The sequence below is a fragment of the Anabrus simplex genome, chromosome 2 (genome assembly GCF_040414725.1).
Source record: "Anabrus simplex isolate iqAnaSimp1 chromosome 2, ASM4041472v1, whole genome shotgun sequence".
NCBI classification, from domain to species: Eukaryota; Metazoa; Arthropoda; class Insecta; order Orthoptera; family Tettigoniidae; genus Anabrus; species Anabrus simplex.
The window spans coordinates 338520316-338536291 of NC_090266.1; the positions used below are offsets into that span (position 1 = coordinate 338520316).

The following is a 15976-nucleotide window of genomic DNA, read 5'->3' on the forward strand; positions in this document are numbered from 1 at the left end:
CGTTTAATACTTTCAATGTCTTCCCTTAACATTCGAATGATTTAATCCCCTGAAGCCAGTTCGGATAATAAATTAACACATGGGCTGGGAGCCACTTTAGACCACATATTTAGCGTATGACTTTCTGGAAACATGATGAGATACATAAATACATTCGTCAGTAAGTTTATAAGCAAACATCTAGTTTTTGGATCTAGTGGGATCATTTCGAAATGTGAGAGGAGGATGTTTTGAACGGAGTCTGTTGATTATGAGGTCAGGAATATCAGAATGCAGTGATAGTCCAGGGTTTGCTGAGAGCTTATTGATTCCCTAATTAATGTTTTTTTTTCAAGATTTGGGGGTGGCATGTGACTTAGGACAGACAACCAGATGGTAGTTGTGTAACTAATTGTTTCTGAAATAATACGCATAGTATTATTAAGTACCGAGCTCGATAGCTGCAGTCGCTTAAGTGCGGCCAGTATCCAGTATTCGGGAGATAGTAGGTTCGAACCCCACTTTCGGCAGCCCTGAAAATGGTTTTCCGTGGTTTCCCATTTTCACACCATTCAAATGCTGGGGCTGTACCTTAATTAAGGCCACGGCCGCTTCCTTCCCACTCCTAGCCCTTTCCTGTCCCATGTCGCGATAAAACCTATCTGTGTCGGTGCGACGTAAAGCAACTAGCAAAAGAAGGTTTTATTAAGTTGGACGTCAATTTTGTATAACTTGGCTCTGTTCAACCATACTGATGCACAATATTCCGCCGGAGAGTATACCAGGTTCAATACAGAGGTTCGCAGGGGTGTCGCAGATGATCTCCACGTGGTTCCACAAAGTTATTGAAAGATGTTATTTCTTGTTCTCAGTTAGGTGACAGTTTTTTTGAGGTGTGATCTAGTGTGACATCCGCAAATGGCGGTTCTTTATTGTAGGTAAGGAGTGTACCATCCATATACACTTCTAGTGTTCTATTGGATGCTCTATCAATAAGATGAACACAAGACATTTCAGTTTTATCCGCGTTAGATCTGAGTCTCCTTTTCGGAAGTATTCTGCTCATACAGACAGAACAGTTGTCAGTACTTCTTCAATGGTTTCAAACAGAACATGCCTTGTTGATATGGTTTAGTCGTCAGCACAGCCAAAAATTTCCTACAGGCTGGTTCTGGCACATCAGCAATGTAGAGGCAAAATAGCAGAGGGGCTAATACTGATCCTTGAGGTAAGTCATTTTGGAGGACCTTCTGGCTGTTAATATTGATTCCTACGGTGGCTTGGAATCCTCTGTTACCAATCATGTTGTAAATAAGTTTTGTAATTTTTTTGGCTTGGAATGATCTTCATCAGCTTATAGAGTAGACCTTGTCTTCACACAGTACCATAGGCTGCTGACAGATCTATGAAAGCCACATCTGTTTTCATCTTCTTCTGAAAGCCCGTTTCAATGTGTGATGTGAGTGCCAGGACTTCGTCTACACAGCTTCGGTTGGGACGAAAGCCGGCTTGTTCTACAGGGACTGCCGTTAACATTGTTTGTCCAATCCTATTAAGTATTCCTCGTTCCAGAAGTTTATAAATCACACTAAGCAATGCAGTAGGACGATAATTTATTTTAAACCAGTTCCGTGAAGACCGTTGGTTGCCTTGTGTTATGCTTCGAGATCCCAGACTAATACGGAGCAAAGATACGCCCAAGTCGAAAAGGAGGGTTTGGACTTGACAAGGGCGTGTGGATTTCAAGCTTATTTGCTGGGTGTATCATTCGAATCACAAGCGACTAGTACAGTTGTTGGGAAGCAAACCACTATGCGACGTTCCTGCGTGTACACAGAGAATCAGAATTTTTATTATGTTGCTAAATATATGCCAGGCAAATTAATCGCCGTTCCCATGTTTCTGTTCCCCATCCCTTGGACGTGGCACACATTTCAGAACGCGGAGACGATTACGGAGAGATGTTTGCAGATAACATTGTCGAAGCGTTGCCATGTTCCGACTCTAAACTCCGAGAAATAAAACGAATACTGTAAGAGAACGACGAATGCAAAGAAATTGTCAGAAATATTCTACATGATAAATGGGAAACACAGATCAGAGCTGAACATTTTGAAAGGCTTGCTAATGAAAGGAACGCAGATTTTTATACCATGAAAACTTGGACAGGAAATGTTCGAAAAATTACATTATGGACGTCAGGGATTGGTTAAATGCTGAAGACGAGCCAAGGAGTCGGTGTGGTGGCCGGAATGCTCAAAGGACATCGAGCGTATTGTAACCAACTGGAGAGTATGCCTTGAAAACAGTAAGGATCCCCGTGCCGACCCCATAATGACTGGAGAATTGCCACGACAACCGTGGCTGCAAGTCTCAGCGGACTTACTGAAACCTATTGGCAAATGCTTATTCAAGATTACAAATCGCGTTTCCTGGAGCTGGTGTATGTAGACCGCTTGACAACCCAGGCCTTTTTAGTGACATTGAAAAATGAGTTCGCACGTCATGGGGTACCTCTAGCTCTCCGTTCGGATGATGGCACCCAATCTGTGTGTGAAGAGTTCAAAAGTTTCGCTGTACAGTATGGATATACATGTAAGTATTGAGCTCTAGATACAATCCTGGAAAGGGCTGTGCTGAGAAAGCGTCGATATAACAAAGAGGATTATTTCAAAACGCAGTAACCTCAACCTGGGACTTCCCGAATATAAGAAATCTCCATTACTATCACGTCTTTCACCTGCCGAGCTGTGTATGGTAGAAAGCTGCGATTAACTTTACCATTGGCAATGACTTTCCGACAGATATCTTAGAAGAAATTTAACCAATTTCGAAAAAAACTACTTTAAAATAAAACTGCGGAACAAACAATAGTTGGATAAATGAAATAGGGTGCGAACGCTTCCACTTCTCCAAGATGGAAGCAAGGTTTGTATTCAGGATATTCGGTGATATGGAATTGTCGCTAGAAAATCGGTGTCTTCCCGTTCAAACGTGATTCAAGCTGAAGAAGGAAACTTTGTTAGACGGAACAGAAAATTCCCAGAGCAGGTGAGGCATGATCAAACGCCATCAACAACATTAGGTCATAGGGCAGGTTTCGATACATTAGCGGAAGGGGAGCTTCCACTCACAGCTGAAGAAGACCAACATGGGACACCAGAACCTGAGAAGCAGGATGCGTCTAACACGAGAAAGGGCGTTAGAATTCGAAGACCGACGGTCCAATTTCAAGGCTATCTACTAAATTGAACATTTGTATTCTATTGTACGGTATTGATTGTACTGACTGCATTGATTCTACTGATTGTATTAATCTATTGATTGTATTCTACTGATTGTATTGATTCTATTGATTTATATAATATTCTTTTTATAAGTAAGAATAGAGAGATACTTTGTTATTGTTAAGGCAGATAAAATTACTATCATAGGACATTAGCCCAGCACAGAGAGCAGACGACGCTTTTCAATACATAACATAAGCATTATCATTAACAGTAACTGAAGAAAATATCATCATCGGAGGTGATCTCAATTGCAGAACAGGCAAATCAGACAAGAACTCAGAAATGATACTCGAACTCTTTCAGGATGAAGGTTGTAACTTAGTAAATAAAGCTGAAGAAGTAACATACACTATATATATAGCTCGAAATGGGAAAAGCACTATCGATCTTCTTTTCATGAAAGGAAGGAGTATAACTACATATAGTCAAGAAGTAATGTACTCTAGTCCGACTGCCGTTATAAAGAAGCATGTTCCCATAACCACAAAAATTACTTTGGAAAGACATACTCCTCCACAAGGAAAATGGTCAAAGCAAATTGCCATAAGAAAGTTAGATAAAGGTATTCTAAAAACAAGAAAATGTGATTTGCTTGAGATATTACAGCAAATAGAAGCTGGAAATATATAGCAAGCATTGGACAACACAACAAAATACATACAACAGGTAAGAACACACAAGTCCCGGTGGGTAGCGAAACCATAGTTTGATGCTGAGTGTTTCAACCTTCGAAGAAAAACATTAGATCTGCTACACGGAGCCAAAGAAGCAACTGCAAAAGGACCTCTAGAGATTTATGCTAGGAAGAGAAGGACATATAAGAAACTGGTTAAAGAAAAGCAGTCAGAATATTTCGAAAATCAAGCAAAGCAACAGGCTGAAGATGCACTACAAAACCCATGCTTTGCGCTGAGGAAAAATTACAAAACCTCGAACACGAAATTTCCGTTAAACACCTGGGAAGTACATTTCTCGCTATTTCTGAATTAGGAATCCAGCGAATCAGCGCTTCAAATTAGAACAACACAAACAAATTAAACGAACTCAAAAACTCTAACTGAAATTGAAACAGCAATCTTTGAAATAAGAAATAACGAAGCAGCTGAGCCAGATGGAATATTTAAGGAACATTTAAAGGAGACCGCAAATACGCTCTTAAAGATATGGTTTCTAATATTTAATAAGTGTTCCATTAGAGCAAACATACCTCAACATTGGAGAATATCAAATATAAAAATGCTATATAAAGGGAAATGGGAAAGAGGAGTCCCAAACTCATATAGAGGAATTGCCCTGCAAAACAACATCTATAAAATATATTCTAGAATAGTTAGAAACAAGCTTATCAAAGAAATAGAAACACACCTTCCAGAACAACAATTTGTTTTAGTAAAGGAAGAGGGACTGTTCACGCAATAATAAATATTCTTACGAATAACAAGAAGAAAATTTTATGCTACCTTTGTAGATTTCGCTAAGGCTTTCGATCTAGTGAGCACTAAAATTTTAGTCAAGAAATTAGAAAACATGATCAGCAAGGATGATCCATTGATAGTTGTTACCAATAACATACTCGCATATAATGAAATTGAAATTAAAGACGGACTGACAAGTTAAAAACCCATAATACAAACATTTGGCGTTCCACAAGGTGACCCTACCAGCCCAATACTCTTCAATATAGCTACTGCTGACATCACTGGGATACTAGACAGTAAAACTGCATCACAGTATGTATATGTACATGACATTATTTTAGGATCACATAGTAGAGAAGATCTACAAAATACTATGGACAGGTTACAAGAGTACGTAGACAACAATAGACTGACGATAAACTCAGATAAAACAGTTCCAATGATATTCAGAAAAGGTGGAAGAACAGCTGCCGCGGAAAAGATAACGTATAAAACAAGAAACTCAACATTTGTAAATTCTTTTTTTTTTTTTTTTTTTGCTAGTTGCTTTACGTCGCTCCGACACAGATAGGTCTTATGGCGACGGTAGGACAGGAAATGGCTAGGAGTGGGAAGGAAGCGGCCGTGGCCTTAATTAAGGTACAGCCCCAGCATTTGCTTGTGTGAAAATGGGAAACCACGGAAAACCATTTTCAGGGCTGCCGATAGTGGGGTTCGAACCTACTATCTCCCGAATACTGGATGCTGGCCGCACTTAAGTGACTGCAGCTATCGAGCTCGGTTGTAAATTCTTATAAGTACGGTATCTAGAAATCATCTTTCAAACAACAGCAACTTCCTTCAGAATACACGTGAGAGAAAAGGCAGCTGTGGCAATCAAGAGCATATATCAGATAAACGAGCCTACCAAGATATCGATAAAAACAGCTCTGATACCTTTTAACGCAAAAATACTCCCAGTAATAACATACGACTTAGAACTAATTTGTGAAAGGCTAACAGTAGGTGACTTAAACATAATAGAAAATGTTAAAAGAATATATTTAAAGCGAGTTCTTGGAATTCCCAAAATTAAAGCTTCAAAATTAGCTTATGAGCTAGCCAACGAGCCATTCTTAATAGAAGAGCTCAGAATCAAGTTTCAACTACCTTCTACCCGTCAAGAACAGTAACTTCTCAAAACCAGACAAGAAAAAAGAAACATGATTCACCGGGACTTCTACCAAATACAGTAGAGGCAATACGCGACACTTACAGATTTAGCCTTGTTAAAATGGGAGACAATTCGACGGTGGCGCTCCTAGTGACTTGACCTGAAAAGTCGCGCTAAATTCAAATATCAATGGAAATGCACATATGAAAATGGATAAATAAATTACGTCTAGAAAGAAAGTATTATTGAGATATTAAGTTCGAAGTTGCTAAAGCAATTCTCGATAAATGAATGAAGAATTATTTAAAAGGTTATTATTTAAAGATTGAAATTATACATATATACAAGATGTGAAATGGACTGCTGTGAAATGGGTTGATCTTTCAATTATGCATTACGTTTTTTGCTTTAGCATTCCTGCCTGAACTTTTACGGTTAGATTTGTCTTTTTTCTCTTGTATATCACATTAAGACACTTGTCAATAAAAATATCGGCACATTCCTTACACACATGATGCAATGAATTAACATTTAAAAGCTGGAAAATTTTCCTCTTAACATGAAGGCTACTAACAGAAAGAAAATCTATAAAATCCCGGCTTTAATCTGAGAAGTGGGATAAAAGAAAGAAAAGTATGAAAATGTTGTCGATAGTGATATTTTGAGGAATATTTACGTACAATTAGAGTAAAAAATGTAACATACCCTTGGCTGTGTAGTCGAGGATTTTTAAAGTCGCTGGCCTGGAAATGATCTGAACAGATCTTATAATTCTTATATAAGCGTAACGTCCCTTCTTTCTTGTACACTTTATCCAAATCACTTCTGTGACATTTCAAAACCCACAGATCACACCTACAACAACACATCGGTATTGAAGGTTAACTGCTGCACTATACAATAAAATATGCGTATTATATTTTAAGCCTGTTAGAAGATGGGTCGAGCAGGTCTGAAGATTATGAAGTACTATAAAAATAACTTTGTCACTGGAAGAATATATATGCAAACACAATATTTCTTACATTTTCTTGTCATGAGGGTAGCGAAAGAAAGACCGCGCATTCTTCTCTACTTCATAGTTACTGCAGCCAAACACAGCACATACCTTTCCCCTCATGTTGAGACGAGATATCAAGCAATGACACACACTACTATTTAATTATATCAACTCACTGAAAACGCATAAATGACACCAGAAACTTCACACACAAATACACGAGTTCTTATGGCAGAATCAGTAGTTCTCAGGTCTACACGCTAGAGAGAGCTCTAATAGCCGTCCCTCGATATCTCGCCGAGTGTCGCGTATTGTCTCTACTGTATTTGCTTCTACAAATGTCATGTTAGATCGATGTTGCACAGGTCCGAATAATGGCCCGCGGAGCGCTTGTACAAGTTCAGCAGTACACGGCTTGCATACGAACAAGTTTTCACAAGCCACGTGGAGAATGTGTGTGTGTGTGTGTGTGTGTGTGTGTGTGTGTGTGTGTGTGTGTGTGTGTGTGTGTGTGTGTGTGTGTGTGTGTGTGTGCGCGCGCGCCTTGTGCGGAAATTTACCTGAACGTTATCACTTCAACAAGTGTAAAGAAAGAACTTAATCACCGCTGGAGTATAGTGACAATTAGATTAAGCCGATCATACTTATGTATGTCATCTTATGGACTTTCGGGCATAATTTGTTTTTTATAAGACAAACACAATATTACTTACATTTTCTTGTCATGAGGGTAGCGAAAGAAAGACCGCGCATTCTTCTCTACTTCATAGTTACTGCAGCCAAACACAGCACATACCTTTCCCCTCATGTTGAGAGGAGATATCAAGCAATGACACACGCTGCTATTTAATTATGTCAACTCACTGAAAACGCATAAATAACACCAGAAACTTCACACACACAAACTTCACATCTCTGCTGATGGTGTCAACGAGGTAGAAGATTACTATCTCGTTGGGTGTTGTATTTTCTATGGTGTTTTGTACTCTGTGGTTTCAAACGAGTTTACTCTTTACTCCCTGACCCTAAGTATTCCTTGAGGGTTACTCTTTAACTGTGATAGGGTTGTGCCCGCATCTAGCAATTTTACATACCTTTCTGTTGTGCTGTTTGTGCTAGTAATCCTGGAATCATGGCGGAATATTCGGGAAAGAAAGCGCCTAAAGGAATCCTAAAAAATTCATCTGACAAAAAGTGCGAGTGCGACCCGTCTAAACGGTAAAGAAAATGTGGTCATGTTAATTCTGTATATGCCGGTTGTTTTATTGAGATTGTCATTTGGTTGGGGTTGCGTGTTGTGGCGATACTCTTTGTGCACAACAGCCAATATTTTGGCATTTAGTTATTAATTTAGTTTGGGTGTTGGTTCCTTGCATCGTAGTTCGAGAATCTGTGTTTGTTGTTATTTACATACTTGCCATGTATTGCTTTGATTTAATTTTGTTTGTTACTTGAACATTGATAGTTGTCTGTGCATCATATTTCTCCTCAGAAAGTCGAAACAAACAAAATGGGATGAAATGAACATAATTGCTACATTACATCCTCCTGATAAGGATTATGGACACATGAAAGTGGAAGAACCGAAAACGCCGTTTAATTGGGCAAGTGGGTCCGATTCAGATGATGAAACTGATGCCTTCGATCCTAATGATCTAGCCAGTAGGTGAGTAGCAGTTTTGTGTATGACCAGTAGTGATTTTTTGCTGACTTACTCTGGTAATTCAGGTGGTGTTATATGAGGAGTTTTGTAACAAAACAGTGTTGATGCTTTGTTCTGCTTAAATCTTTTAAGTATCATTGTATTGAGAGACTGTGGGAATCTATGACTTGAAACAAATCCTGCTATTGTTCTTAAGTGGTTATAACTCTGAGAAATATTTGCGATACTTGGTCGTTTTAGAAATTTTTGCTTGAATGGTGTTCTTGAATTGTGGAAACATGATTGGTCTGGACTGGTTCTTGCCATGCGGACGGCTAGGATAGGATCTGGATAAGACCATTGGTCTGGACGATTAGAAGCCGCGAAGCGGCCCTAGGCCCCTAGTTTCGTGAGGAAACACGATTCGTCTGGACGGTTATGATTCTTGTCATGGGCAAGACGATTGGTCTGGACGGTTAGGATTCTTGCCATGGACAAGACCATTGGTCTGGACGGTTAGACGCCGCAAAGCGGCCCTAGGCCCCTAGTTCTGTGTGGAAACACTATTGGTCTAGACGGTTAGGATTCTTGCTATGGACAAGACAATTGGTCTGACGGTTAGGATTCTTGCCATGGACAAGACCATTGCTCTGGACGGTTAGATGCCGCAAAGCGGCCCTAGGCCCCTAGTTCCGTGTGGAAACACTATTGGTCTAGACGGTTAGGATTCTTGCTATGGACAAGACGATTGGTCTGGACGGTTAGGATTCTTGCCATGGACAAGACCATTGCTCTGGACGGTTAGATGCCGCAAAGCGGCCCTAGGCCCCTAGTTCCGTGTGGAAACACTATTGGTCTAGACGGTTAGGATTCTTGCTATGGACAAGCTTCACCACTCGGTTAACATGTCATGTGACAGGTAAAGATGTTCTGTGTTTGTTTTTGAACTGTGTCTGAAGATGTCCCTATGAGTACGAAACATGTATCAATGAGGTAATGTTATTCTGAAGGGAATAAATGTGCTTTGTATTGTAAAGGTGGGCAAAAATTCAGAATAACTTACATTTTCCAGGTCACACTTTTTTTTTGCTTTACGTCACACCGACACAGATAGGTCTTATGGCGACGATGGGACAGGAAAGGGCTAGGAGGTGGGAAGGATGCAGCTGCGGCCTTAATTAATGTACAGCCCCAGCATTTGCCTGGTGTGAAAATGGGAAACCGCGGAAAACCATTTTCAGGGCTGCCGACAGTGGGGTTTGAACCTACTATCTCCCGAATACTGGATACTGGCCGCACTTAAGCGACTGCAGCTATCGAGCTCGGTGGTAACATATCTAGGCTCGATTGCACTGTCATTTGTTTCTCTCTCGATCGTGCGGTGGACAGAGCTGCCAACTATTCATATAAAGAACTAGTCCTAGTGCAGCAGCGCTACTTTGGAATTTACGAATCTCATGACAAAACCATAATGATAATGCCAATTAGGCAATTTAAAGATCAAAATCTCAATACCCAAATTTTCTGGAATTTGCTCAGAAGAAACTGAAACCATCTTTCTGTCATAAAACTCAATCTTCAATTAATTCTCTATGGATTAAAAATGAAATTAAGTTTCTTTATAGGAAGAAATTCATTTTTAACATAGTTATTTGGCTCAGCTGAGTGCTTCGTTCAGCACTGGTCCCATTAGAATGGGATTCCTTCCAAAGTTTTGCTAGCGCACAAATCCTCAGTCAACATCATTTCCCTGCCAGGTCAGGGTATTTATGGCACTTCACCATCTTCCTCTTTCCTTCCACCACTGCTCTTCCATGATCTTGTCCCAGTCTAAATTTCATCTTCTTATGCTGCTCTTCACTGTTCTAGGTCTTCCTCTTGCCCTCGTACTTTGCCTCCAGTATTTGTCTTTGAATTCTTTTCTCCTCCATCCTCTTTACATGTCCAAACCACCTTAGTTTATTCTTTTCAACTCTCTCATTTAGCTTTCCTACCCCAACTTCCTAACATCTTCATTTCTCACTCTTTCCTAATCTTTCCTATCGTACTACTTAGGAATTTCATCTCACTGGCTTGAATTCTATTCTCTTGCTTACTAGTAAAAGTCAAGTCTCAGCTGCATAAGTCAATATGGGTACATAGTACGTTTTTTACATTATCTCTTTACTTTTCCTGGGTACTTCTTTGCTCCAGACAAGTTTTCTTACACTTTGGTAGAATGCATTACTCTGCTGTACCCTCCGGCTAATCTCCATGTCCTCCCTAGCATTTTGCATTAATTCACTTCCTAGGTATTTAAAGCTGTCCACAATTTCCAGACTCTGACTTCCAATTGTCACAGTGCCCTTTCCTTGCCTTTCCCCTCTCGACATCTCCATTGTCTTTCTTTTCTCTGTACCGATTCTCACGCCATACTTCTCAATTTTTTTGTCTTGTACATCTAGTTATTGTTAAACTTCTTTGCTGTCCTTTCCCAAGATCCCAACATCGTTTGCAAATACACAGTTGAAAAAAATTAGGGGAACATGTTTTTGAATTTATGCCGTGCTCCACAAAACAATACCTCACACCCAGGTATATTACCAATCAAACCTTTATTGTTTACCGTTAAAGTATGCAAAAGAACATCGATGGATTCGTGTTAATTTTCAGAACACAAACTGAAATGTCCAAATAGGGGCGAAAAACAAAGTGATAACAGTCCTCCAGGTTGGGTTTTTATCACAGTTGGAGAGCTTCAGTATGGTGTATGTCCTCCATGAGCATTTATCACAGCTTGGCACCTACGTGGCATGCTCCGTATAAGCCGACGGAGGTCCCATTCTTCAATGGGAGCCTGTTCGAGGTCTTGGAGAGTCTGTTGCGGAACAGGACGCCCACTAGTGGTGAAGCGTGCTAGTATTCACCGTTACCACTGGTAACAGTTTGAAAATATGAAAGTGGAGTATTCTTTAATACTGAAAATATAAAAATCAAATATTCTTTAATACTAATATTTAATATTTTTTGTTTATTTGCCTGGATGTGTCGTGAGAACTCTGTTGCAGTAGATTGTCACCGTCAAAGCTGAACGTGAGATTTAATTTATGTTAAGTAAGGATAGCCTATAGGACTGCACAACATATTAAACATCAAAATGACTGTTGTCGCTTCCACCTCGAAAATAAGTGAGTTGGCGGGCCCAGAATATTCATGTATAATAGAAAGCTAGGAAAACAACAGATAGGTAATCTGCCACCTGGGCGACTGCCTTAAATGTAGATCAGTAGTGATTGAAAGCTTAATGAGTAAACTCGTGTCCTCATCCCGAGATGGTGCAGCTCTTATCAGGCAAACCCCCATTGGAGGTGAGCTGCATGTACCATTTCAACCACATACCAGCACTCCTGCCATTCTTAAATTTCTGGCAGTACTGTGTAGAGATGAGAAGAATGCAAGAATGAGGAATGTGACCTGCCAGCACGAACTTCCTGTTCTGTCCAGACAGGTCGACTCTTATCTGCTCGTATCTGCTACACGAAAACATTGACTCACACTTTGCAGTTCGCTGGATTACAACTGACAAGAGCGAAGAGTTGCCAGTAGAAGATAATATAAAGTCGCCTGGGTAGTAGCGGAGTTGCTATGGTAACCATTGTGTTACTGGCTCTGCTGGTGAAAACCCCTTCACTCCGTGCCTCACCGGGCATGTGCATTCTTCTGATCTCCCAACAGTACCGGGAATCGAACCCAGGCCCTCAAGGATGGCAGCTAATTACACTAACCGTTATACTAAAGAGGTGGACAGAAAGCTTAATGAACATGCCATTTTCGTTAAGAACTTTTGAAGAAAAGAAAAACATAATTGAAAGGGTAGACCCATGCCTTCTCTTAAAAATTTAGTCAAGGAATTGAAAAGAACAGTATGATATTTTCATGACTCGTGGTACATAGATCTGGATTGGGTATGTGGTTGTGCAAAAATGAATAAACTGTATTGTTGGCCTGTATTCCATTTTTCAGAAAAGAATGCTTGGAATAAAGATGGTGTGAACAATTTTTATATTTTCAGAGTTTTAGAGAGACGCCATGAGGTGCCTCAAGCACACATCACGCTGTTGCCGATAAGATTCAGTTCGGAAGGTCCAGAATAGAGTACAGCTCACAGAAAGAAAATTAACGAGCATAATGAGCTATATAACATATGTTATCAGCATTTTCTTTCAAAGCAACGGAGCGAGTTGGCTGTGCGGTTAGGGGCGCGCGGCTATTAGCTTGCATCCAGGAGATAGTCGGTTTGAATTCCACCATCGGCAGCCCTGAAGATGGTTTTCCGTGATTTCCCATTTTCACACCAAGCTAATGCTGGGGCTGTACTTTAATTAAGGCCACGGCCGCTTCCTTCTAACTCCTAGGCCTTTATCCTTGCCATCATCGCCATAAGACCTATCTGTGTCGGTGCGACGTAAAGCCACTAGCAAAAAAAAAAAAAAATATTTCAAAGCAAGGATTATCTTTCAGTGATCGAGAAACTGAAGAATCTGATAAGAGGTAATTACAGGGAGTTATTAGCATAGATTGCTAAGAAAGATGACATTTCAGCACCACTTAGAAACATCTACAGTTTTCTCAGGACTTCCATCTGACATTCAAAATGATATTGACGCCATAGCTATACAGCAAAATTAAAGACGAGGTTAAGAAAACAAACTTTATTTCAGATAATTTGGATTAAGGTACAGACATTTCTAACTCTATTTAGATATGTTAGTCCCGAAGGTGAAATTCAGGAAGGTTTTGAGATTCAGTGATGTAAGCAGTGACCGTCTACTGTTTCTCTCTCTAAACATCTCTTTGAAATGTTACAAGAATTCCAGTGTGGTTGAAAGTTAGTAGCAGAGTCATTTGATGGCACAGCAGTGACCTGTTTTACATAGATCTAGGTTGATTATGTGGTTGTGCAAAAATGAATAAACTGTACTGTTGGCCATGTATTCTATTTTCTTCAGAAAGGAATGCTTGGAATAAAGATGGCGTGGACGATTTAGATAGATGTACTCTCAAAAGGAGTGTGGTCACACTTTTCAAAACGCCACTGACGCCCACGAACACTTCTGTCAAGCCTGTCGCACACATGCTCGATGGGATTAAGGTTGGGACTCACTGCTGGCCATTCCATCTTTTGAATGTCCAGTTCTCTCAGGACAGCTCTGGTTATGCGCGCTACATGAGCCCTGGCATTGTCGTGTATGAGTATGAATTCAAGGCCAACACCATATGCAGCAACCAACACATGTTGTAGCAGTATCTGCTCGGTGTACCCCATAGCGGTGAGATTACCACGGACGATGACAAGATCCGTACGGCCAACAATGTTGATGCCACCACACACCACCACAGAACCTTGTCCGAATCGGTTACCTTCCTGGACAACATTTGGCATATACTGTACTGCTCACCACAACGTCTCCATACACGTTGACGTTCATCGCGCTGTGTCTGGGGAAATCTGGACTCGTCTGTGAACAACACAGGTCTCCATTGGCGAAGTTGCCAGTTGACGTGGCTACGGGCAAATAGAAGGTGAGCTGCGCGATGTTGCTGCATTAAACGGGGCACTCGAACTGGACGTATGGGTCGTAAGGACACTTCTCTTAACCTGTTCCGTACTGTCTGGTCTGGTCAATGCACAGATGATCAGGTATCTGTAATCTTGTGGGGTTGTCATGCGTCCACGACCTTGTCCAACTCTGCTTGTGAAGTGGCCTGTCTCGTAGTGATTCCACAAGCGTTGGATAACTGACAGAGAGACATTGAGATCTGCTGCAACACGACGAAAAATCCATCCTTCATGGATCAGTGACGGCCCTTGCGACTTGAACCTCGTTAAGATGTCTAATGGGATGTGCTGGTTTACGTACGTGCTCAAATGACCGCAGCAGTCTGTGTACCTCACGACACACAGATGTACCGCTATTCACTTTGTTTTGAGGGGTCACCTAACAGTTTAACCCGTTAAGTGGGGAGGTCATAAACGAGAAATTCCTGCATAGTGGGGTATCATTTTCAGTAAAATTTTTATTTGAAAAAGATAGTTTTTGCCAACCTACACCCGCTTAAATATTATATTATGTTAAACTTGGCATAAAATTATTCGTTTCAGTGTAAATTGCATTATTATTTACAATTAAAACTATTTTTAATTCATTCAGTGTCAGTGCAAAAATTGCATATGTGCCATTTCATATTTACTCCGATTCGGAGTATTATTTGTGTTGCTTATATTAATTCATTGTTGAAATGCGTAACACACAAATGAAGGATTATCAAATACACCAAATAATAGAGACGCATCCACTCAAATATCACATATTCCTGAAATAGAAAAATATACCAGAGGTGCCAGCTATTACGGATTTCACCTCACGATTACGGAATTATGGTCAAAGGGGAAATTATTACTGAAAAGCTGATATTACATGATACAAACTTCATATTTGGTCCGTATTGAAAATGTACATCAATTTAAGATTATTAAAATTTATTAGTCAACCTATTCAATACAAATGATACTTGCCAAGCTGGGTGACGCTCTTGTTCCGATTTCGAGGCCTATTTGAATGTCACAGTGCAACGATTTCGAACTACCCTACAATCAGCGTTGTAAAATTCATTAATTGAAACGAGGACGATTTAGGAGAAATGTTCGAGCCTTTATCATTGGTTTCTTTTTTTCGTATAAAATTATTTTTTCATGATAATATCAGCTTTAATTAATTTAAGATTATTAAAATCTATCTAGAATCTATATCTCCCCTATATTTTAATAATTACATTAAACAATTATACTGTAGTGGTACAGTACTCATGGGGATGCAATACTTTTAAAAATATGATCAGAATGAGGCTGTAACCTATTGTAGGTCCATATCATTTTAAGGATTTCTCTCATAAATAATTATGTCTACGGTCTTTATTGGAATTTACACTTAACCGCAACAGCCAAGCTGGCTGACGCTCTTGTTCCGATTTCGAGGCCTATTTGAATGTCACAGTGCAACGATTTCGAACTACCCTACAATCAGCTAACGTGATGTTGGCCTCGTGGCACCACATGATGAAGTGGCATTATTCGTAGTCTGATTTATAATGCTTTAGTCCGGCTCCATGGCTGAATGGTTAGCGTGCTTGCCTTTGGTTACAGGGGTCCGGGGTTCGATTCCTGGCAGGTTCAAGAATTTTAACCATCATTGGTTAATTTCTCTGGCACGAGGGCTGGGTGTGTGTTGTCTTCATCATCATTTCATTCTCATAACGACGTGCAGTTCGCCTACAAGCGTCAAGTCAGAAGACCTGCCTATGGCAAGCCGAACATGTCCTTGGGCACTCCCGGCACTAAAAGCCATACGCCATTTCATTATTTGAATGCGTTAAGGTTTCGGCTAACGGTCTTTAATTCTGCCCCAGTGATTCTAAAATGCGTATTTTCTACACTTTCTGTCATTCAAGAGCAAA

General features: G+C 40.2%; 1 protein-coding gene across 1 annotated transcript in view; it reads left to right on the plus strand.

Moving 5' to 3' along the window:
* The first annotated feature begins 7870 nt into the window (after positions 1–7870).
* LOC136864122 (protein phosphatase inhibitor 2) overlaps positions 7871–15976 on the plus strand; it is a 111818-nt gene continuing 103712 nt past the window's right edge. The window contains exons 1-2 of the mRNA XM_067140726.2: positions 7871–8058; positions 8333–8506. Of these exons, the coding sequence (XP_066996827.2) occupies positions 7973–8058; positions 8333–8506 (260 nt within the window). The 5' untranslated portion in view covers positions 7871–7972. The remainder of the gene's footprint in view (positions 8059–8332; positions 8507–15976) is intronic.